A 24212-nucleotide genomic window follows, 5' to 3' on the forward strand; every position below is an offset into this window, starting at 1 on the left:
AATGGAAGTATGTTTCTACTCAAACATACAAACAATATTGCAATGTTATATATATATATATATATATATATATATATATATATATATTATTTTTTACACAACAACAATGACTAATAACATCTGCATATTTGAAATACGCATAATCTATCCAAAGTACATTTACGTAGTATCTAAACATGGAATCATTCTCATTGAAATCTCCAGATTTCATATTTTTTTAATAAATTATCATTTAAAAAATAGTAAATACCAAACAAATTTTAATATTGAAAAACTATAGTTTCAAATTAAAGATTATTGAATAATTTTTATTGGTTATCAAACTTTACAGATTTAAGTATTCAAAATGATTACACATTTATGAATATATGTATATATATATATATGAAATGAAGGTCATTTACCTATTCTTCAAATAATAGTTTAAAAATTAAATCAGATTATTTATAAAGAAATATATGAAACATAAAATAATAGAAAATATTAAAAATTTATTAAATATAGAGTATTTGAACTTTTAATAAAATTTAACATCATTACTAAAAGATTAATAGAATTTTTAACTATGTTAAAATCTAAAATATATATTAAAATATAAATTAACAATATTTCAAAGAAAAAACTTATATTTTTAAAAATAATCCTTTTAATTTGTTAAATATTATATCAAAACAAATAAGTTATATAATTAAAAATTTTAAGTTTAATATGAAAAATATAAATGCAAGTTTTATAGACAAACAAACCGCGCGTAGCGCGGTGATACCTCTAGTGTAACCTAAAAATAACCACATAACCAAAAGTAACCATATTACCCTATTTGATTTGGATTCGAGTATAATGTATAGAAACCTAAAAATATTCAATATTTATACAATTAATTATATTATGACACATATAAAATATATAATACTAATCATGAAAAACAAAATTAATACTTCATCCGTGTCAAAATAGATGATGTTTTAGTGAGGTTTTGATGTTTCAAAATAGATGGTGTTTTTATATATATTTCAATGTACTTTTTAACTTTATCAAAAATTGTGTAATCGATCATATTTTGTAGTTTGTTTTGTGATTGGTTAAATAATTTCAATTTATATTTTAATGATAGTTTTTAGATTAAAAAAAACAAGTTTCTTAATAGTGTCTCATCCTAAAACTTCTTGTATTTTGAAATAGAGGGAATATCAATTTATAAAAAATAAAAATTAGCACCCGCACAGACGTGCGGGTCAATCTCTAGTAATGTTTTAAAATACGTAACTTATTGATGCAACTTTAATTTGTATTATATAAAATTTGTAAACAAAGATAATTCTTCACTTATAATATATGGATAAAAATCTAGTTATAATTTAAATATATTAAGCAAACAATAGAAGTGTTGTAGCCTATGTTCGAAAATACGCTAGGCGCAAGTCGGGTGGTGAGCATGGGCCTAGCGATCTACAGAGATTAAACAGTGATTACTCGGAAAGTAGTTTTGATATACTTTTACTAATATATATTAGTTTTGGTTAAGATTTACCAATGTTTTCTCATAGTCCACTAGTTAAAGGATGGTTTCATATTTCTCTGGACCTAGATTTTTAAAATTTTAAAATTAAAAAGATTATTTTGATATTTAAAAAAAAAATATTTTTTACGACAAAAACTAAAAAAATGACATTAAAGACGATTGCCCTTTAGTCTAAACAGACAAATAAAGGCCCATGAGGCTTCGAGGTCCTCTCCAACAGGAAGAAGAATCCTGTGCACGCGAAGTAGACGAAGAAGAAGCACGAGGAAGAGGAAGAGGAAGCTAAATTGGGAGTGGCGCATTTTAGACGTCCGGATAACCGTCGCTGTCTCTGCTCTTCGACTACATCGGTTTCTTCTCTTCCTTAGGTACTTGATTTTGTTTTCGTTTAGGATGAAAGAATGATACAAATGATTTGATCTCTGATTTCCTTTTTCCGTCTCCTTTAGAATCTATGGCTGCTCCACCTGCTAGGGCCAGAGCCGATTATGATTATCTCATTAAGCTTCTTTTGATTGGAGATAGTGGTATGTATGTCATCTCTGAATCAATTTCATTTTTCTATTGATTGGAGATCTCACGCTTCTTTTGTTTTGTAGGTGTGGGTAAAAGCTGCCTACTTCTACGTTTCTCTGATGGCTCCTTCACCACTAGCTTCATTACCACCATTGGGTTTGTGTTTTGACAACTTAGTTCCACCTATATATATCCTTAATCTTCATCTTTTTGCCTTTTTGATGTAGCATTGACTTTAAGATCAGAACCATTGAGCTTGATGGCAAACGTATCAAGCTCCAGATTTGGGACACTGCTGGTCAAGAACGCTTCCGCACTATCACCACTGGTCTGTTGATTTTATTCTGTCTGCTTTCAACTTCTCTGCAGTTATATAGATTGATTATGGCTTTTGTTATATATGATCTGTTCATTTACTTTTCTAACAGCTTATTACCGTGGGGCAATGGGCATTTTGCTAGTGTATGATGTCACAGACGAGTCTTCCTTCAACAGTGAGTTCCCCCCCTCCCCCACACTTGGGCGATGATCATTTCTTTTATACACTAGATTCCTGGCCTTGTTTGCAGACATTAGAAACTGGATTCGTAATATCGAACAACATGCTTCTGATAATGTTAACAAGATCTTGGTTGGCAACAAGGCTGACATGGATGAAAGCAAGAGGGTATGATCGATCACACGCCCATTATCCCAGTGGTTGATCCTAATTATAACAATAATGGTTTCTTGGTTCGATCTCAGGCTGTACCTACAGCAAAGGGCCAGGCTCTTGCTGATGAGTACGGAATTAAGTTCTTCGAAACAGTAAGTCTGACAGCACGGCTCCTGTAAACTAGATGGGGTCACGTTGCTTACATATTTGTGTTGCAGAGTGCTAAGACAAACTTAAACGTGGAAGAAGTTTTCTTCTCGATAGGGAGGGACATTAAGCAGAGGCTTTCTGACACTGACTCCAAGGCAGAGGTTTTGTTTACATCTCTGTCTGCCCTGCCTTGTGTTAAACGAACGTCCGAATACGCATATTGTTTCATGTTTTTGTCTTTGTTCAATTGCAGCCTGCGACGATCAAGATAAGCCAAACAGGCCAGGCCGCTGGAGCCGGGCAGGCCTCACAGAAGTCTGCATGCTGTGGAAGTTAAAAAAAGTTGTAAAATTGAAGTTTTAAAAAAACGAAGATGTCCCTGCTGGGTGCTCTGCTTGTTTTATTCCAACATTTCTGATTGGTTCTAAAATGCCTTTTTCCTATTTGTACGAAGGTTTTAATCGAAACTTGTATTCTTCTTTTTATGTTGCTTATATTCTCGACGATGACTGAATAGTTATATTTCTTTTGCTCTTTAATTCAGTATATTGACTTCTAAGAGTTGTTTACCTATCTTTCAACAATACAACGACCATTAGAGCTTTTGATTCTACCAAACAGTTTTAATAATGTACATTATTTTGATTATGCAGTAGTTTCCATTGAATTTTTTCAAATACAAACATCTGATACGATTGTCTTTTGGTGTTAAGGTTCTTTGAGCCAGTGATCATGAAACTTCTCAACTTTAGTTTCACCACAGTAACCATGACAACTAAACTTATATATTTGTACTCCAAAACCTACTGCAACATTCACATCTCAAACCATCTCATGTGAAACCAAAAAAAAATGATAGCTTACAAGAAAAGAAATCTTGGATAGTAAAATCAGAATATATTCACGTTGATGGGTCAGGTAAAAGAGTATATGTTGGCTAGTCTATAAAAATAATATGAAAAGATAAAAGAAAAATCAGTACATCGTTCTTCCCAATTCTAACTTCAAATTGATACCCTCTATCGAATCTGATCCCGGTTCCAAACACGCAACTCCCTTCTCTTTACTCGTTTCCTTCAAAGTCCTAGTCATCGCCGCCTCCGGGAAAAAAGAGTGTGTAATCAACGCCCCGCCAGAGTCTTCCTTGTTCCAGTGCTTCCTCATGTGACCCCCAAGAGCCTGTCCCATCTCAAACTCCAGGCCACATATCGAACAACGATGATGCCACCCCGTCTTCTTGGTCTTCTTCTTGATGAAGATTCCCAACTGTTCTTCGCCGCTGCTATTGCTAACTGGCTTCTTGTGGCTTACGCGATGAACTCCCAGAGCGTGGAACGATGAGAACTCTTTCATGCAAGTCTTGCATCTGAAAACGCGACCCTCTACGTCTCCTCCGCCGCATTCCCCAACTCTCGACAACAGCATCAGACAATTGGTTGTCGTATCTTCCACCGTCCGGTCAAAACTCTCACTTCTTGCAACCATGAATGACAATTATCGTAAAACTTCTAGGGTTTTTGTGTGTTCTCTACTGTTGGAGTTTTAGTTGGTGTGTGCTAAAGTGAGTTGTGATGGTTTGTTATTTATAGGGCGAGGGTAGATGAGTGATATGTTTATTGACGAAAATACCCATAGTTACTTGTCGCCTAAGCAAGTGAAAGGTGGTATTGGGAATATGCGATACAAGGAAAAAAGAAATTTACCGGTTTGCGTAAAACACAAATGAAGACTCGGAAAAAGGAAATAAATTGTTTGTTAAGAAAAAGGAATGTTCAAATTTTGTAGTGTAAGAACAAGTTATTGGTACCAAGTTATCGAAAAAGAAACATTGCTTTAACTTATCTATCCACTATAAGTTCAAATCTTATTCGTTTTCTTATTTACCTAAATTCGTACCTATTGGACCATATATGTTGTATTATTATTTGTAAGGATCAACAGAACTCAAATCGAGTTGTATATATAGAGTGGCGGGGTCAATGCTAGAGAACTAACACAACTAGACCATTTGTTCTTTACGTAAATAGTGTAACAAGTTTAGTTTTTAATATTTTAGTGGGGTCAGCTGACCCCCCCCTCATGTGCATGTAGATCCGCCTCTGATAAGCCAGACGATGAACACAAGAGATAATGAGAGGAAAAAGCAAGAGACTGAGAAGAAAAGACTATTTGAACGTCATTGGTGTGAGCTTAGGAACCATTGTAGCTTAAAATCTCTATTTTGCTTCACTCTGTCCTCCTCTTTTCTTACTGAGAATGTGAGATAACAAACTAAGTCCCACATTGGAGAATTAGACAAAGAGTGTCTAATATGTAAAGAGATGTCCACCTCTAATAGTACGAGGCCTTTTGGGATGGAAACCAAAAGTAAATCCATGCGGGCTTGCCAATTAGGTCCAAAGTGGACAATATCGTACTAATCAGATAATAAAGAGTTGGACATGAGCTTAATACAATCCCAATAATTGGTATCAGAGCTGTTGACGAGAAATCTAAAAGAAGACCGAAATACCTTCGAGAGATGAATGGTATACTATGAGTTAGGAATAAGAGGTGTGTAGCAGAAATCATGTCAGAAGATTCTGGAAGTCAGTTGTGGGACACGAGATGAATGTGATCCTTAGTTTGAGGGGGAGAATGTGAGATAACAAACTAAGTCCCACATTGGAGAATTAGACAAAGAGTGTCTAATATATAAAGAGATGTCCAACTCTAATAGTACGAGGTCTTTTGGGATGGAAACCAAAAGTAAATCCATGCGGGCTTGCCAATTAGGTCCAAAGTAAACAATATCGTACTAATCGGATAATAAAGAGTTGAACATGGACTTAATACAATCCCAACAGAGAGGAGGAGAAAGCATCCTTTCTCTGTAAGTATCAACAAAAACAGATTCAGGAGAATAGATGGAAAGGGAAGGAAGCGATGAATTAGGTTAAGAAGAAGAACAATGACGGAATCGCAAGGTTTTTGTGGCATGGTGAAAAACATGTGTTCAATTTAAAAACACTCGCCTTCAGAAGACTTTGGATTCTGCAAATTAATAATTTGATATGACTCTTGAAGAACGAACTATATTAGCAGAAAGATGAGTTTTGTTACCATTTTAAGAACGTTAAGATCGTGGATTATTCTTTTCGATGCAATTCTATAGAATTTGAAGACTAATCTTGGTTTGGAAGAGATTCTGTTAGGAGATCGTACTGAAACTGATAAGGTTATGATTCGAGATTAACCAAGATCGAGATTGGATGATGGACATAATTGGAAAAAAATAAGAAGTGTGAAAATGGTGTTTGTAAGGAAACTAGCAAGAGAGAAACGTTTAGAAGCTAAACAGAAGAAAATAAGAAAAAGAAAGTGATCTGTGATGCGACATTATTTGATTTGCAATTCCACGCGGTTCTTTCTTAGCACGCACTGACACACATTTCTCTTCACAAGTTTTGTATCCACAATATTGTTATGGCTCACATTCATCTCCCAATACATAAGCATGTAGCGTTATTTAGGGCCGATCCTGAGAGTTTGGAGGCCCAAGACCATTTAGTAAAAATTTTAAAAATTTGGAAACTTAAAATATTTTTTTTTATAAATTGAGAACTTATTTACATATAAAAATTTTCAAAAATTTTGGGGGTCTAAGGCGAATGTTTCATTGGGCTTAGTCTAGGGCCGGCCCTGGCATTATCCACAATATTATATATTTTATTAATATATGACACTTGATTGTTGAAGTAACATCAGCATCTTATTTGGTTATTTATATTTCACCAAATAATTTGAATTGTAGATTCTTTGATTGATCGCTAGCCTCCATTGACAAACACAGGATTGTATGTTGGTGAGAAAATTCACATTTACTTAAATTTTGTTGGCTTCTTTAGTCAAGTAAACATCAGTTTTATTATACGTCGTTAACAAAACTTTTTTAATGGTTTAATGGTTTTGATTCCACCAAACAGTTTAAACTCTAGATTCTTTGTTAAATTACTCAATTACTTCTCATATTTTGTTGCACCACACTATAATTTAACTAATAGCTTAAACCTTCAACATCTCAACGTCTTTAATTATGAGACAGTAAGTATAAGTGTAACCGATAGATCCGATCCAGAAGCTCACCGCAAGCTCGAGAACCGGTAAATCAAAGTCTAGAGGACGACCATGAAGGAAGAAGGATCAGCCCGAAGAACAGAGATTCAATGGTGGATGATGATAAACATGATGGTAGAGAGAGTTAGGGTTTAAGAAGATTGTTTTAATGTTTGATTGATTTCCCGTAAGTGAGAAAGATATTACATATAGTGTTTAGTAAACCAAAGACCTAAACCAAAGAACTGAACCAAACATAAGTTACTAAACCAAATGGGATAGCTTTAAGCTGTCACAAATTAAGACTTTAAAGATAAACAATTGAGCCGATAAGAAAAGAAATATTGGATAGTAAAATCAAAATATATGTTCACATCGATCGGTAAGATAAGAATATAAAGTCATATAAGACTCTATGCAAGATGCTACTATAACCTGTATAACCAAAAATACAACTAACAAGAACTACAGTAGTAGATCAATAGATTGTTCTTCCCAACTCCAACTTCAAGTTGATCACTCTCTCCATCGGATCCAATCCCATACCAAAACACGCCACTCTTTTCCCACTGCTCGATTTCTTCAAAGTCGTAAACTTCGCCTCCGGCAAAAAAGAGCGTGTAACCAACGCGCCTCTTTCTTTCTCGTTCCTATGCTTCCTCATGTGACCCCCAAGAGCTTGTCCCATCGGAAACTCCAAGCCACATATCGGACAAGTATGCGACAACGGCTTTTTGGTCTTCTTAGTGACGGATCCTGAAGAAAGTGATGACGACTGTTCGTCACTGCTGTTGTTAACTGGCTTCTTGTGGCTTGCCCGATGGCCTCCTAAAGCTTGGAACGATGAGAACTCTTTCATACAAGTCTTGCATCTGAAAACGCGAGTCTCTCCTCTTTCTCGGCCGCATTCACCTACTCTCGATAACAGCATCAAACAGGTAGCCTCCGTGTCTTCCACTGTCTGATCAAGATTCTCACTTCTTGCAACCATGGTTGATTGTTATGCTAAATTGAATCCACTGATATAGCTTCTAGGGTTTGTGTGTGTTTTTCTAGGATTGGAGTTTTAGTTTGTTTGTTTATTATGTGACTTGTGTTGTTTTGGAACTTATAGAGGAACGAGACTGGGTGAACAAAGACAGAAATGCCCATAAAAGACTTGCTACATAAGCAAGTGAAAGTAGTGGAAAGAGAAAGGAAATCACCTCAAGGTTTGCGTCACGCGTAACACTTGGGAGACTCAGAAAAAATGAGGCATTAGTTAAGAAAAGAAGTTGTTCAAAAAAAAAAAGTTAAGAAAAGAATGTTCTTGGCAATTTCCTTTTTTTAATTTCTCTCAACAATTTTGAAATCTAGAAGATATCATGAATTAATTATATAAATCTCTACTAAGTTATTAATTCACATGCGCTCTTTTCTGATTTGTGCAATTCTATTTTTTCTTTTTTGGGTTTAATTTTTCTAGGCCGAGCAATGTTTTTAAAATCGGACCGACTAGGTAGTTGGACCAGATTCAACTATAAACCGGTCATGTAGCCGGGTTGGACCTAATAATTGATTTGTCCATAAATCAGTAAAAATAGTTGGATTGGATCGCAAAGTTATTGAACTTTATAAAAATCATTAAGACTATCAAAAACATACAAACTAACTATAGAACCAAAAAATAGTTTATATGTATAATATTTTATATTAAATATTTATTTATATTTTAGTTATGTATCATATTTACTAACTTTATTTCAAAATTTTATATTTTAAAAATATTGAACTAGATAATCGAATCAGATTTGACCTGGTCAAACCATATTGAACTGTTGCCCAAATAGTTATCCGGTTTAGTTTCTGGTTCAATTTTTAAGAACATCCGTGCCAAGCTGCTTGGATTACTATCAATCACTAGCTTCCTATTATCCATATATCATATTGTCTTAAAGATATTTTTTAATCCATATATGTTATCATTAATTTCAATTACTTTCTCAAATTTGTTTGGATAGGACATATGAAATTTCCTAGCTATTTCGTGTATATAAAAATAAATCTACATATACATAGTCAAACATTATGCCCTCCTTATTGACATTCTTATCAAATTAATCTCATTATTTTGTTTTTTCAGTAAAACTTAAAACTAAGTTATTCTTATTAGCTGAGATTTTGTGAAGAGCAGCAACGTTCGAGGGCTATGATTAAAGGACGTGTGTAGCTTGCACGCGCCACCGAGAAAAGCGCGTGGTAATAAAGGGGCGAAACTTAAAAAAGAAAAGTATTCACAAGGTAGTTGTACGGAAACCAGAGAAACGTTTGGAAGCAAAAACAAAAGAAAATATGAAAAAGAGAGATGATGTGATGCAACATGTTTGATACAATTCCACGCGGTCCCTTGTTAGATCACCACTCACATATATTTTTGAGTAAAGTGTTCCGGTACTCTTAATGAGCCAAAAAGTGATCCGACATACTCTTACGTGATCTGTCATACTCTTATCCATTAAGATACTCTTCACCTTGATGGTTAAAGTCGAAAGTGCCCCTCTCTACTTGACCAATCAAAATCCTCTCTACTTGGCCAATCAAAACGCTCCTCTACTTAACCAATCAGAAAAAGCGCGATTTATCTCTCTCTCTCGTCCAGGTGGATTTTGTTCATTTTGTTTTTTAGTTTTAATTGTTCTCTCTCCTCCCCAATTCTCTCTCTCTTCTCGAATTTGACGGGTAGGCAAAGAAACCTGGAACTCTTGTACGAACGATCCTTCGATTGTAAAGGAGATTGCGGCTCGCGTGGATGAGAAATTGATCCCCAACCCATGTTAAATAAACTTCAGGCAAAGCATTATTTTGGTCTGTATCTTAGAACCCCATCATAGTGGACTCGAATGAAGGAAGAAATGCTGTTCTTTTGGTTGGGTTTGTTAGCAGTAGATTTCGAATATTTGGGTGTCAATTAGAGGATAACGGGAATGTTTGGATTTGTATGGTGTGTTTGTTATGGAATTGGATTATCAAAGCTGAAATCCGGAATGAATAGAGTGAACGATAAAAGTGTAATTAGGTGAAACTTAACTATTGACAAAAATGTGTAAAAAGTATAATTTAGTATTACTTTAATAGCAAAACTGTATAACTAGGATTAACTTTAATTGTATAATTTTTATTTGGTACAACAGATAATGGGTTATTCTTCTACAAACATACACTTCGACTATGATGGACATTGTGCGAAATATGGAGATGATTATGAATGGATTCCAAGCGATAGTCGTTTGTATGGTATATCCTTTAAGACATTGGATGAGATCACTTATTCGTTTTTGAAGGAGAGGATATGCAAGAAGAAGAGCATAGATCCGTGTTTAAAGAGGCTGAATATGAGTTACATTCCACTGGTAGTAGAACCTAAGAGGCAATCATATATTTTGGATGATGAAGATGTGTATGTGTATCTGACATCAGTGGATAAAGACGAAAGAAGAAGTATTTTGCATGTAGAGGTCATCGAAGAAATGGAAATAGTTCCAGTAATGGAGCAACAATCAGTAGTTGAGAAAGAAAGCTCATATGGTGGGAACTATAGTGAGCTTCCGAGTGGATTACCCGAAGTTGAAGGTAATCCGGTTGAAGGTAATCCGGTTGAAGGTAATCCGGGTGAACTCACTCTAGTAACTGGCATTGAAGAAGCAGAAATATATCTACCGGGGTCTGAACGGGTGGAGAATGTTGTTAATGGAAAAACCGTGGAAGGGGGCATTAACGTTATTAATGGAGAAGCCGACGAAAGGGGCATTAATGTTGTTAATGGGGAAGACGGCGAATGGGGCGTTGGTTTGGACAACAGAGTGGACAATGAGGGCGACGTGGATAACTCTATGGGTGTTCGTCCTAGTTGGGAATATGTTGAGCTCCCACGTGTTGCAAAAAAAATTGCAGTGGTTAAAGAGTGGGAAGATGGTTTGGGTCTTCAGTTGTTTCAAGAATTTCCGAGTAAAGAAGCTGTGAAAGATATTATTGATAGAGCATCACAGAAGAACTGTTTCAGAATCAGTATCTCCAACTCGGACAGGAGTCGATATGTGGTGAAATGTCGGGGAGCAGCTGAAGGTTGTAAATGGGGTGTGAGAGCTACAGCTAATTCTGAAGCGTTCTCGATTAGAACATACATGAAGATGCATTCATGCTCTCGCGCAATTTCAAGTACTGGAGTGAAAAGAAAAGTTACACCAAGATGTGTTGCAGCTATTGTGCATAAGGATTATCTGGGACTATATGAGACACCAACTGCGAAAGTCCTGCTCGGTCTGGTGCAAAGGAAATTGGGTGTGGAAGTGTCGGATACGACATGTTTGAGAGGAAAAAAGCAAGCTATTGCGGATATGCGTGGTGATCCCAAGACATGATACAAAATATTGCCTTCTTATTTGTATATGTCAGAGAAGGTGAACCCAGATACAAGAACAAGTTTGGTACTGGATAAACACAACCGGTTCAAATACCTATTTGTTGCGTTGAGAGCCTCCATTGAAGGTTTTGAATACATGAGGAAAGTCATCACTGTGGATGCAACTTTCCTGAAGACTGTTGAAGGTGGTTGTTTAGTTATTTCCACGGCTCAGGATCCAAACCTTCACCATTATCCAATTGCCTGTGCTGTCGTTGATGGGGAGAAAAACGAAAGCTGGAAGTGGTTTTTCACGACGCTGAAAACTGTTATACCGGATTCGACGGAATTGGTGTTTGTTTCAGACAGAAATACAAGTCTGATAAAAGCTGTTGCTGAAGTGTATCCGATATCTAAACATGAGTTTTGTATCTGGCATCTATCGCACAATGTGAAAGGTAGCATCGCCCAGTCCAGGGACGAGGTTGCACTATAATTCGGAAAAGTTGCGACGCTTTATTCAGAGACTGAGTTTGATAAGCAGTATAAAGAATTTAGGGAGAGGTATCCATCGTGTGCTGTGTATCTTGATAAATGTGTCGATGTAAAAAAGTGGGCGAAGTGTCATTTCCCTGGTGCAAGGTACAACATAGACACCTCTAATTGTGCGGAGTCTTTGAATGCGCTGTTTGAAAATGCGCGAAGGATGGATTTATTGCCTATGCTTGATACAGTTATTGACAAAATGGCTGAGTGGTTCAACAGACATAGGAAGGATGCAGCAGAAGGACCATCGTCTCGAAAATTGGTTCCTCATGTGGAGAACAAAATGCATGACAGAGTACCGAAAGGTTCAAAACTTATAGTGACTTCGCTGAACAGTTTTGAGCTTGAATACAGTGTTATTGGAGAAGACGGGAAGACTTATATCGTGGATTTGCAGAAGCATACGTGCAGTTGCAGGAAGTTTGATATAGATAAATTCCCATGTAGACATGCAATAGGCGCTATCGTTAAGTGTTTGAAGCATGATAGACCAGTACAGGTGAGTGACATGTATGCTTTCATTTCGACTTATTACTTCATTGAATTGTGGCCTTTGGCGTATCGATGGACTGTATATCCAGTGCCTCATATGACTCATTGGAAGGTTCCACCAGAAGTCGCGGCTAAGTGTCCCTTACCTCCAGAGTACAAAAAAAAAAGAAGGGAAGAAAGCAGGAAAAAAGATTTCCTGCGGCAGGAGAAAGACGGTCCCGTCATAATAAGTATATCCGGAATAGGGGTTTGGCTAGCTATTTCAACTGCTCACAGGGAGCTCAAGGAACTGAAGGATCAAAAGGGACACAAGGGACACAAGGGACACAAGGGACACATGAGACACAAGGGACTAAAGGGACTCAAGGATCACAAGGCACTCAAGGAACAGAAGGAACAGAAGGAACACAAGGGACTCGAGGGCCTCAAGGAGCACAAGAGACTCAAGGAACACAAGGGACTGAAGGAACACAGGGGACTCAAGGATCACAAGGCAGTCAAAGAACAGAAGGATTCCAAGGCACTCAAGGAGTTGAATGTGAGGAAAATCAGTGAAAACTTTGTGAAAAGATGCGTTATATGAATGTAAAACTTGGTGAAACCTGAATAAAGTGGTTTCGTTATATGTTTGTAAATCTTGGTGAAACTTTCGTAATGTTATTGTTGATTTGGAGTGATTGGTGATTTAGGCTACAATTGCGATGACATAACTAATTAATGTCCTACGAAGACGACGTAACTTATTAACATGTTCTGAAATCCGGATCACCTCGAGTCAAAAAAATTTATAATCGCAAAAACCGGTAAAGTAAAACTTTAAAGCTTGTGGATGCGATGGCTGCAGAGATAGCTGAACTGAAGTACAATCTTACTCGTCCAAATCCTGCCACTCCATGAGATGCGTCCGGTCCATGACATTTGTCTACTATCTGTTGTTGTTGTTTGCTTGAGATTATGTTTGAGATTCGATTATGTTTGCTTTAGATTATGTTTGCTAAGTTGAAAGTGAAACTTATTAAAGTTTTCCCTACTCTCTCTCATTCCCGATACGTTATATTCACGAAGTTAGACTAAGTTGAACGTGAAACTTACTAAAGTTTCCCCTACTCTCTCATTCACGATCTACTAATTACGTTATATTCACGAAGTTAGACTAAGTTGAACGTGAAAATTACTAAAGTTTCCCCTACTCTCTCATTCACGATCTACTAATTACGTTATATTCACGAGTAGTTCCAGTAGCCTCGACCGAATCTGCATGAGCCTGACCAGATTCTGCATGAACCTGACCTTCATTACGAGATGTACGAGCCTCAAAATCAATGCCGAACTGTTCTTCAAAGAAAACTTGTTTCTTCCATTTCCGTATTATCTTCGTCCAACGATCAACTGCTGCATCATCGTCGTCATCGGCCTAACAACTTTCCTTGTCCATCCCTATGGTTTCCAGAAGTTCCTTCTCAGCTGCTGTTGCTACCAAGATACTCTCAATATCATGTGGCAAAAACACAAAAAACATTAATTATCTTAGTTTCACTAAGTTTTCATAAGTCTCATAAGTCCCTTCTCCTAAATTCAACTACACATAAAACATCAATTACCTTTGTACTATTACCAATTTTATCGTTCACAACATTCAGACTGAATTCCCTGGTTCTACTTTTGCGTTTGTACTGCATCTTGCACATCCGCGGGCAACCACTGCGTGCACCACTCACATTTTCTCGGAAATGGTTCCTCAAGCTTGGAATTGCCTCAAAGGCCAACAACTACGAACACACAACAAAAGGACATTAACATCAATTAAACAATAACACAACTAATTAGAAGAGAGCTTAAGAATACCTCCAAAGGGATAGGAAAGCTTGTAAAAACCCAACTCGTCGGCGCAACCCCGTCACATTTCTCCAAGAAGGTAGAGACATCTTTCAAGTTATGTTCGAATGCATACCGCCCCCAAGGGAACGTTTCACACGCATCTAGGTCATCAACAACAGTCAGGAAGAAACTGTCCACAGGTGATGCTCCCTCACCACTCTTTCTGCCTCCGACGAGGATGCTGGCTAAGAAGTACAGAGCAGCCATCTTCTTACGATCCTCAGATGGCTTTGATTTCATTGCCAACATCTGCTTCTCCAGGTTAGCGTATGTTACCCTTTTCCCTTCAAAATACTTGTTCATTAATGTTGTACCACCCAACCTCTCATGGTTGGGGGGATACATATGGCAATATAGTCCAGAAATGAGTCCTAATTCTCTGAGAGAGTATCGGATTGGGACGCCATTAACGACAAACCATAACTCATACTTCTTCGCAACACAAGCTGATCGCAAAACGAGAACCCACATTCCCATCCACTTCTGCTTTCGGTTTTTAATATGGAAGAAATGTTGGAATTGTGGGTGCTCTATGAACCATTTCACCTCCTTCTCTTTCAGGATCGTTTGTATATTTCTTATTGCATTGTCAATGTAACATTTTCCTGAAAGCTTTATAGACTTTTGATACTGGCTTGAAGGAAAGTGTAACTTCAGCGGTCGCATTCCTTCTTCTTCGTCATCAACAAACTGCACTCAAGTGAAAACCGGATCACGTACTACATCTTACAACCATCAACATATAGTTTCACAAAGTTGGACTTAGTTCAGCCCGCACTCACTTGAAGTTTTTCTTGGTTTCACTAACTTCAAATTCCACTTAGTTTTCCACACTTACTAATCTTTCACTAATCATCTTTCTAGAGGGAGTGTTTTCAATTTGAATACTTACCGACTCTGCATGCGACTCAGTATGTCGTACCAATTGGATCGCCCTTTCATCAGCTTCTTCGTCGTTTTTTCGGGGCTCCATTTCCTCATCCCCTTCTTTGGCCTTATTCTCTCCTTCGTCTCCGGCTTCCTTCACTTTTTCTCCTTCCTCTCCGCCTTCCTCCTCTTTTTCTCCTTCTTCTCCGGCTTCCTTCTCTTAATTCTTCATCTCGGGGACTTTGGTCGGTTCCCGGGGCGACAGATTTTTCGATGGTTTCTTCGGATAATGTAATCATAGCCATAGACATGTCCTCTCCTCCTACACTACTCGAGCCGTCTTCTTTTGCCTTCGGATCGTCTCGATTCAACATGATTTGGGTTTTCATTCTCGATTGAGGATTCGCAATATTCATTCGCAATTGAGTGAGCAGGGTTTTCAGAATTCAAAATTGAGTTCTGAGAGACGGATTCGACGGTGAACTTTATTAATTTTTACTAGTTCACTTAAGTAATATTCTTACTTTTCACTGTCTTTTCAACCAATAAGGCCAGAGAGGGGAAACGTATTCGGGAATTAAAAGAAATTAAAATTTTCGGGAACTGGGTATCCGATTTTTTTGGGTCGGTAATGGGTCCGGGTTCGGATAGTCCTTGGTAGAGTTGTAATTATCTAAGTTTCTCTTGCTTTCTTCGTCTTTTACTAAATTTTCGAATTAAAATAAAGATATATTTAATTTAAAATCCGGTCAGTTTCGGGCAGGAGTATCTCGGCTCTTTTTTTTCGGGCAGGAGTACCTAAGCGTTTAATTCTATATTTTTACAGGATTTTGATCTATGTCATTATTTATCTCTCATATTCATCTCCCAATAGAAAACTTTTATATATAATTTATATACCAAAAAACATATAATTCCACATAAAAAACTAAGACATATGAATCCTCTTTCTCCTTATCTATTTACGTGTACCAAATCTTTAGTAACAAACATTAAGAAAGCTGAAAAGAGAAACAATTGACAAGTATGAAAATGGCAAGGTCTCAAGCAAGTGACTAAATCTCAATGTTTAAATCTACTCAGAATTTGGCAACGGCGCCAATTTGATGTTAGGAGTTTTCAAGGCTCCTAAGACAAATGTTGTAGTATAAAAGATTGTCGAATCAGTTCTGAGGGATATCAAAGCACTGAGAATGCAAGTACTAACTTAATCTAAGTGCAACCAATGATTTAGATGGGTTTTAAGCTATGACTAAAACTAGAAAGCAATAACAGAATGATACTTTCTTGACTAAGGGAAAAGAGAACTCATGGGCATAGGGATTAGACCTTGGGTGATCAAGTATCGAACTAAGGATGGCAAATGATCAATCAAACTATCAACCTTAAGCCTAAACACAATTCTAAGCAAGCTCTATGTCTAGATGAATGCTCATTTGCTAACATATCTCAAACATCAAATGTCTTTGGTTGAATAATATGAAAGCAATCATTAATAACAAGTCTATTAGCTATCTTAGCACCATTAACAACAAATATCTTTGGCAAACTATACGAAAAGCCTAGGAGAGTTGTCTCAGGCATTTCATCAAACACCTTTTGGGTGGGAAATGCCTATTGATCAACTTTTGAGTGGCCAACTCAGAAGATGCATTATGAATACTCTACTAGCAAGGAACAAGAATGATCTACACTAAAACATCCTAGAACTAACCTAATCACCCTTAATCTCCCTAACCCATGAATTCAAAAGGTGATTACTTACTAATCTCCATGATTCCTCTTAAACCCATATTGGATTTTAGATTAACCATGTAGATAAATAGATAAGAAATCAACAAGAACACAAGATGAAAGCAATGAAATCTGAATCAAAAGAGGTTTTTTTACTAGTTCTTCTCTAGAAAAGAGATTATCTTGCCTCCAATGGCTTACAAGAGTACTTAACTTAGGTTTAGAAAGTGTAAAACATCAAAACAAATGACCAAAAGGCCCCTAAAATAACATAAAAATCGTCCAAGCAAAACACGCGGAGTGACCTAGCATAGTCGCTCCAGGAGGTCGCTCCCGACGCGTTTTTTCGTGTCTCGCCGCGTCAAAACGTGAGTGACTTGAGCTGGTCGCTCTGGCTGGGAGTGACCTCGGTAGGTCGCTCTGAGAGGTCGCTCCAGGATGCTCGAACAGGGTGGATATGCCTTTAGTAAATTGGTCATAACTCCTTCAATACATCTTCAAATGACTTGAAACCACTTCCATTAGAAAGCTAACTCAATTTGCTGTGTCTCCACAAAATCTTAGCAACAGAAGATTTCTCGAAAGGCTCCATCCATGTTCATCCTTCACCCCCTTTTGGATCACATTGCTCCCAAACATCTCAAATCACTCCATGGCACACTCCAGCACCTAATAAGGACAATGAATGCAAAATGCAACCTAGACATGGCTAAATCATAATCTATATGATGAAAATGCTCATGGATGAATGGATAAAACAATGCAAATATGCAAGATATCAACTCCCCCAAACTTGTTCTTTTACTTGTCCACAAGTGAACTTTCTAGAACTCATAGGGAGAGAGGTTTGAAGGTGGGAGCTCATAGCCAAAAGAAACACAACTAGCACACTCTCTTATTACAATCTAGCTTCTCTAGGCCTATCTCAACTCTTTTTGCCCTTACACTCATCATCAATCATCCACATATTCAAATCAACCAACTCTCACATTCATTAAGCACAAAACATTAGGTGAATTCTTGCAAATGGTCAGTTGGTCCAAATCATTTGGTTGGGTAAGGGAAGGCTTTTATCTAAGTGATTCAAGAGGTTCAAAACATATGATCTTTAAGGTGGTTTACTCTCGAAACAAGTAGACTTGACATTGCACATAATATATCTAAGAAAGGTATCAACTCATGCATACAATGCTCAATCTCCATTGTTCTACCCTTTTCCCAAACATACAATTACACAATCATTCTCAAATGTCAAACCCAACTCACATCTCTCACCAAAAGATCCTAAGAACATTAACTCCTTCTCTTTGAAATCTACAAGGGATTTTCTACAACCTCAAAACATTTCTTAGCTCCTAACAACTTTGCTAGCCCCCTTTTTCTTTCTTTTCTCTTTTTTTTTTTTTTTTTTTTTTTTTAGGTGGGGGCTAAAACTTTCATAACTTGAGCTAGAGGTTTATCTACTTATCCCAATAAGACAATTCACTTAAACACAAAGAGTCATTTCTTTTCCTTTTTCATTGCTCCCAAATCATAATCACAACACTCACCCCCACCTATAACTAGACAATAGAGTGCCCAATCTAGCAAGAATGAAGATCAAGCATTGTCGTTCCCGATACTCTCAACATTATGCACATGTAAGACTTTCCGAAAAAGGCCTCACTCATCAAACAATGAAAGCTTAAAAGGAGGGAAGGGTTTTGGGAGTGGTCTACCACTAGAGTTTGTCAAAATAAGATTGGCATAAAGGATATGACAACTCAAGTGTGTATAGCCATGACTCAGTACACAAGAGACTATGAGCAAGAAGCATTAAGTTCGTTCAGTTCAAATAAGGTTGTAGTTGGCTTCAAAGACTGAGTTTCAGCAATCAACAAGTTTCAGGAAGAGTTTTCAAGGCTCGAAACATACAAGTCTTTTTGAGAGGTGCAAAAGCTACTCAGGTGCAACGTAGTGTTCTTTACAAAGCATTTAAAATCATTGCTCCCAATGCAAGTGAATGCAACCTATATGCTCTAGACTCTCCTAGAAATGCAAATAATGCAAACTAAATGATTGATTTTTTTTTATATATATGCAAATAGGTATGCAATGCATGACTCAATGAAACAACATCAAAGCAAACATGATCAAATACTTGGTACCTCCCCCAAACTTGAGTTACACAGTCTCTGTGTTGTCAAGTAGAGAAAGAGATACCGAAAAGAAGACTAATATGCAAAAATGAAATGATATATACAAGGGAGTGTGGTGGGTTACCTTCTATGGGGAATGAGTAGAGGGAGATGCTCTCTCCTCGTCGTCCTCAGGTGGTAACTCTTCAAGGTGCTCATCAGCAGGAGTGCCCATCTCTTCAATGTAGAAGGCTTGCCCGAACACAGTTGGTTTCCTCATTTTCTCCTTGATGTCAAAGTGGAAGATGTTCTCTTTACCCAAATGGAGATCAATCGTGTCTTCCTTCACATTAACAATAGCTCCTGCTGTAGCTAAGAATGGCCTTCCTAGAATCAATGGGTCTTGAGCCTCCTCACACCATCTCAAGCACCACAAAATATGTAGGTATCTCATACCTTCCAATCTTCACAGGGAGGTCCTCTAAGATGCCCACATGGTACTTCACTGAACGATCAGCTAACACCAAAGAGAGTCTACACTTCTTGTACTGAGTGAATCCAAGCTTCTTTGCAACAGACAAAGGCATCAAGCTGACACTAGCTCCCAAATCGCAGAGACATTTCTCAAATACCATAGGTCCAAGAGCACAAGGTAGTGTGAAGCATCCTGGATCCTCTAACTTCTCTGGAACATCAAGCCTCTGGATGATGGCACTGCACTCATGGGTAAGAATCATCATGCCTTCCATTTCCTTCTTCTTTGCAGCTACAACATCTTTCAGGAACTTGCTGTATTGAGGAATCAACATGAAAGCATCAATGATGGGCATTGCAACCTGAGCCTCACTCATTTGCTTCTCAAACAGAGCCTTGTACTTCTCTAGCAGCTGCCTCTTGAATCTACCTGGGAATGGAAGCTTGGGTTCATAGGGAGGAGGAAAAAAAGAACTTTCACTTGCTGGAGTAACAACTTCACCATCTTGTATTGTTTTCTTCTCTTCTCCAACCTTTCTTTACCTTTGGCTTCCATAATCTTCTCCAAAATCTCATCATTGATCTTCTCATCAACAATCACCACATCATCATCTAAGTTGATGGCCACCTCCTCACCTAGTTTCTCAGCATCCTTGGTGAGGGTTCTAGGAGGTAACTGCTTACCACTCCTAAGGGTGATAGCTTTGGCCTCCTTGGGGTTTTGGTCAGATTTTCCAGGTAGAGATCCTTGCTGGCGATTCTGGTGAGTGTTCATGGAAGCAAACTGATTCTCTAAATTCTTGACTGTAGAAGCAAGGTGTGAGAATTTGTTGTTGAGCTCATTGTAGCTCCCATCAATCTTGGAATGAAGGTTCTTCAACTCATAACCAACATGCTTCTCACTTCTAGTCTGAGACTCCAAGATTTGTTTCAGTAAGGTATCAGTGCTGCTCTCTTGAGGAGCAGAGGAACCAGACGAGGGGTTTTGCTGAGGCTGATAGCTGCCTTGCTGGTTGTTTCTTGGCGGATAACCACTCTGTTGGTTGTTTGGATAGGATTTCTGTTGGTAGTTGTTGTACTGAAAGTTGGGCTCCTTTTTGTACCAGCTACCATTGTTGTTAATGAAACACAACTCCTCTTGACCTTCCAAACCCTCAACCTCATTGACAGCAAGTGGATCTTCCTTTTTGGAGTTACCAATAAACTTCAGCTGCTCTTGGGTGGCTTTTTCAGCAATGAGTAGGTCGATCTTGTCTTCCAAAGCTTTGATCTCTTTCCTCGTCTGCTTATCATCTGTTCTACTGCCTCTGTCGTGGTCTCCACTGTAGACTGCATCACTCTTTACCATGTTGTCAACCAGCTCTTCTGCATCCTCCTCAGTTCTCCCCAAGAAGAACCCATTGCTAGCTGTATCCAGTTTGGCTCTGTACTTAGGAAGAGCACCACGGTAGAATGTTCTCAGCAAGCTCTCCTTAGAGAAACCATGGTGTGGGCATTGAGCTTGGTAGCCCTTGAATCTCTCCCAGGCTTCACTGAAACCTTCCAAGTTCTTCTGTTGAAAGCTGGAAATCTCGTTTCTCAGCTTAGCAGTTCTTGAAGTAGAGAAGAACTTCTCCAAGAATGCTTTCTTGCAGTCATCCCAAGTGGTGATGGAATCGCTGGGTAGAGACTTCTCCCACTGACGTGCCTTATCCCCCAAAGAGAAAGGGAATAACTTGAGCTTTAAGGCATCTTCGGACACACCATTGGTTTTGACAACCCACAGTAGCTGTCGAACCTGTCCAAGTGATCAAATGGATCCTCTAGAGCCAAGCCATGATACTTGTTGTTCTCGATCACGTTGAGGAGTCCTGATTTGATCTCAAAGTTGTTAGCTGCCACAGCGGGTGCTCGGATTCCCAATCGATGACCATGAATGTTGGGGCGGTCGTAAGTACCAATGGGTCGAGCTGCTCGCTGTTGGTTTTGAGGTATGTCTCCCATATCAGTATCCAATCTCTGCAAGTGAGCCTGTTGCTCTTCTTCTCTTCTCTTTCTAGCACACTCTCTCTCTAAAGCTCTGATGTCTGCAGCTCTTGGAACTAGGTTTGATGGACCCCTGCTCCTCAAGTTCATACACCTGTATATTAAACGGAGGTGAAGAAAGAGAATCAGTAACAAAAGAAAATAAAAATGACTTAGTCTCAAGCAAGTGACTAAATCTCAATGTTTAAATCTACTCAGAATTTGGCAACGGCGCCAATTTGATGTTAGGAGTTTTCAAGGCTCCTAAGACAAATGTTGTAGTATAAAAGATTGTCGAACCAGTTCTGAGGGATATCAAAGCACTGAGAATGCAAGTACTCACTTAATCTAAGTGCAACCAATGATTTAGATGGGTTTTAAGCTATGACTAAAACTAGAAAGCAATAACAGAATGATACTTTCTTGACTAAGGGAAAAGAGAACTCATGGGCATAGGGATTAGACCTTGGGTGATCAAGTATCGAACTAAGGATGGCAAATGATCAATCAAACTATCAACCTTAAGCCTAGACACAATTCTAAGCAAGCTCTATGTCTAGATGAATGCTCATTTGCTAACATATCTCAAACATCTAATGTCTTTGGTTGAATAATATGAAAGCAATCATTACTAACAAGTCTATTAGCTATCTTAGCACATTTAACAACAAATGTCTTTGGCAAAGTATACTAAAAGCCTAGGAGAGTTATCTCAGGCATTTCATCAAACACCTTTTGGGTGCGAAATGCCTATTGATCAACTTTTGAGTGGCCAACTCAGAAGATGCATTATGAATACTCTACTAGCAAGGAAAAAGAATGATCTACACTAAAACATCCTAGAACTAACCTAATCACCCTTAATCTCCCTAACCCATGAATTCAAAAGGTGATTACTCACTAATCTCCATGATTCCTCTTAAACCCATATTGGATTTTAGATTAACCATGTAGAGAAATAGATAAGAAATCAACAAGAACACAAGATGAAAGCAATGAAATCTGAATCAAAAGAGGTTTTTTACTAGTTCTTCTCTAGAAAAGAGATTATCTTGCCTCCAATGGCTTACAAAAGTACTTAATTTAGGTTTAGAAAGTGTAAAACATCAAAACAAATGACCAAAAGGCCCCTAAAATAACATAAAAATCGTCCAAGCAAAACACGCGGAGTGACCTAGCATAGTCGCTCCAGGAGGTCGCTCCCGACGCGTTTTTTCGTGTCTCGCCGCGTCAAAACGCGAGTGCCTTGAGCTGGTCGCTCTGGCTGGTCGCTCTGGCTGGGAGTGGCTTGAGGTAGTCGCTCTGGACTGGTCGCTCTGGCTGGGAGCGACCTCGGTAGGTCGCTCTAAGAGGTCGCTCCAGGATGCTCGAACAGGGTGGATATGCCTCTAGTAAATTGGTCATAACTCCTTCATTACATCTTCAAATGACTTGAAACCACTTCCATTAGAAAGCTAACTCAATTTTCTATGTCACCATCTTGTATTGTTTTCTTCTCTTCTCCAACCTTTCTTTTACCTTTAGCTTCCATAATCTTCTCCAAAATCTCATCATTGGTCTTCTCATCAACAATTACCACATCATCATCTAAGTTGATGACCACCTCCTCACCTAGTTTCTCAGCATCCTTGGTGAGGGTTCTAGGAGGTACCTGCTTACCACTCCTAAGGGTGATAGCTTTGGCCTCCTTGGAGTTTTGGTCAGATTTTCCAGGTAGAGATCCTTGCTGGCGATTCTGGTGAGTGTTCATGGAAGCAAACTGATTCTCTAAATTCTTGACTGTAGAAGCAAGGTGTGAGAATTTGTTGTTGAGCTCATTGTAGCTCCCATCAATCTTGGAATGAAGGTTCTTCAACTCATAACCAACATGCTTCTCACTTCTAGTCTGAGACTCCAAGATTTGTTTCAGTAAGGTATCAGTGCTGCTCTCTTGAGGAGCAGAGGAACCAGACGAGGGGTTTTGCTGAGGCTGATAGCTGCCTTGTTGGTTGTTTCTTGGCGGATAACCACTCTGTTGGTTGTTTGGATAGGATTTCTGTTGGTAGTTGTTGTACTGAAAGTTGGGCTCCTTTTTGTACCAGCTACCATTGTTGTTAATGAAACACAACTCCTCTTGACCTTCCAAACCCTCAACCTCATTGACAGCAAGTGGATCTTCCTTCTTGGAGTTACCAATAAACTTCAGCTGCTCTTGGGTGGCTTTTTCAGCAATGAGTTTCGATCTTGTCTTCCAAAGCTTTGATCTCTTTCCTCGTCTGCTTATCATCTGTTCTACTGCCTCCGTCGTGGTCTCCACTGTAGACTGCATCACTCTTTACCATGTTGTCAACCAGCTCTTCTGCATCCTCCTCAGTTCTCCCCAAGAAGAACCCATTGCTAGCTGTATCCAGTCTGGCTCTGTACTTAGGAAGAGCACCACGGTAGAATGTGCTCAGCAAGCTCTCCTTAGAGAAACCATGGTGTGGGCATTGAGCTTGGTAGCCCTTGAATCTCTCCCAGGCTTCACTGAAACCTTCCAAGTTCTTCTGTTGAAAGCTGGAAATCTCGTTTCTCAGCTTAGCAGTTCTTGAAGTAGAGAAGAACTTCTCCAAGAATGCTTTCTTGCAGTCATCCCAAGTGGTGATGGAATCACTGGGTAGAGACTTCTCCCACTGACGTGCCTTATCCCCCAAAGAGAAAGGGAATAGCTTGAGCTTTAAGGCATCTTCGGACACACCATTGGTTTTTGACAACCCACAGTAGTTGTCGAACCTGTCCAAGTGATCAAATGGATCCTCTAGAGCC

The 24212-nt window shown here is 38.4% G+C and overlaps 4 protein-coding genes and 2 non-coding genes across 6 annotated transcripts; 4 read left to right on the forward strand and 2 right to left on the reverse strand.

Moving 5' to 3' along the window:
- The first annotated feature begins 1675 nt into the window (after positions 1-1675).
- On the forward strand, positions 1676-3404 carry LOC106347648 (ras-related protein RABE1c-like). The gene is made up of 9 exons (XM_013787240.3): positions 1676-1890; positions 1972-2049; positions 2122-2194; positions 2266-2366; positions 2467-2532; positions 2608-2705; positions 2783-2845; positions 2912-3004; positions 3097-3404. The coding sequence occupies exons 2-9, from the start codon at positions 1977-1979 to the stop codon at positions 3178-3180; spliced, it is 651 nt and encodes a 216-aa protein (XP_013642694.1). The 5' UTR covers positions 1676-1890; positions 1972-1976; the 3' UTR covers positions 3181-3404.
- Positions 3405-3564: 160 nt separating this feature from the next.
- Positions 3565-4697, reverse strand: LOC106351731 (zinc finger protein ZAT8). The gene has a single exon (XM_013791489.3). It carries the CDS (start codon positions 4326-4328, stop codon positions 3819-3821), a length of 510 nt encoding a protein of 169 aa, XP_013646943.1. The 5' UTR covers positions 4329-4697; the 3' UTR covers positions 3565-3818.
- A 2562-nt stretch (positions 4698-7259) lies between these two features.
- LOC106351730 (zinc finger protein ZAT8) lies at positions 7260-8255 on the reverse strand. The gene has a single exon (XM_013791488.3). The coding sequence runs from the start codon at positions 7927-7929 to the stop codon at positions 7417-7419; it is 513 nt and encodes a 170-aa protein (XP_013646942.1). The 5' UTR covers positions 7930-8255; the 3' UTR covers positions 7260-7416.
- Positions 8256-11362: 3107 nt separating this feature from the next.
- On the forward strand, positions 11363-12937 carry LOC106350251. The gene is made up of 2 exons (XM_013790160.1): positions 11363-11774; positions 11841-12937. The coding sequence occupies exons 1-2, from the start codon at positions 11363-11365 to the stop codon at positions 12935-12937; spliced, it is 1509 nt and encodes a 502-aa protein (XP_013645614.1).
- A 7965-nt stretch (positions 12938-20902) lies between these two features.
- Positions 20903-21009, forward strand: LOC125576046. The gene has a single exon (XR_007314580.1). It is a non-coding gene; the product is annotated as a small nucleolar RNA R71 (small nucleolar RNA).
- A 2870-nt stretch (positions 21010-23879) lies between these two features.
- LOC125576047 lies at positions 23880-23986 on the forward strand. The gene has a single exon (XR_007314581.1). It is a non-coding gene; the product is annotated as a small nucleolar RNA R71 (small nucleolar RNA).
- Positions 23987-24212: the final 226 nt, after the last annotated feature.

This window comes from Brassica napus, chromosome A6 (assembly GCF_020379485.1).
Source record: "Brassica napus cultivar Da-Ae chromosome A6, Da-Ae, whole genome shotgun sequence".
In the NCBI taxonomy this organism is placed as follows: Eukaryota; Viridiplantae; Streptophyta; class Magnoliopsida; order Brassicales; family Brassicaceae; genus Brassica; species Brassica napus.

Bases quoted from the DNA above. Each gene is read 5' to 3' on its own strand.
- LOC106347648 (XM_013787240.3), top strand. From the start codon at position 1,977: ATGGCTGCTCCACCTGCTAGGGCCAGAGCCGATTATGATTATCTCATT. The intron at 2,050-2,121 runs GTATGTATGTCA...TTTGTTTTGTAG, and splicing joins TCTTTTGATTGGAGATAGTG to GTGTGGGTAAAAGCTGCCTA. The intron at 2,367-2,466 runs GTCTGTTGATTT...CTTTTCTAACAG, and splicing joins CTTCCGCACTATCACCACTG to CTTATTACCGTGGGGCAATG.
- LOC106351731 (XM_013791489.3), bottom strand. From the start codon at position 4,328: ATGGTTGCAAGAAGTGAGAGTTTTGACCGGACGGTGGAAGATACGACA.
- LOC106351730 (XM_013791488.3), bottom strand. From the start codon at position 7,929: ATGGTTGCAAGAAGTGAGAATCTTGATCAGACAGTGGAAGACACGGAG.
- LOC106350251 (XM_013790160.1), top strand. From the start codon at position 11,363: ATGTCAGAGAAGGTGAACCCAGATACAAGAACAAGTTTGGTACTGGAT. The intron at 11,775-11,840 runs GTAGCATCGCCC...CGCTTTATTCAG, and splicing joins TCTATCGCACAATGTGAAAG to AGACTGAGTTTGATAAGCAG.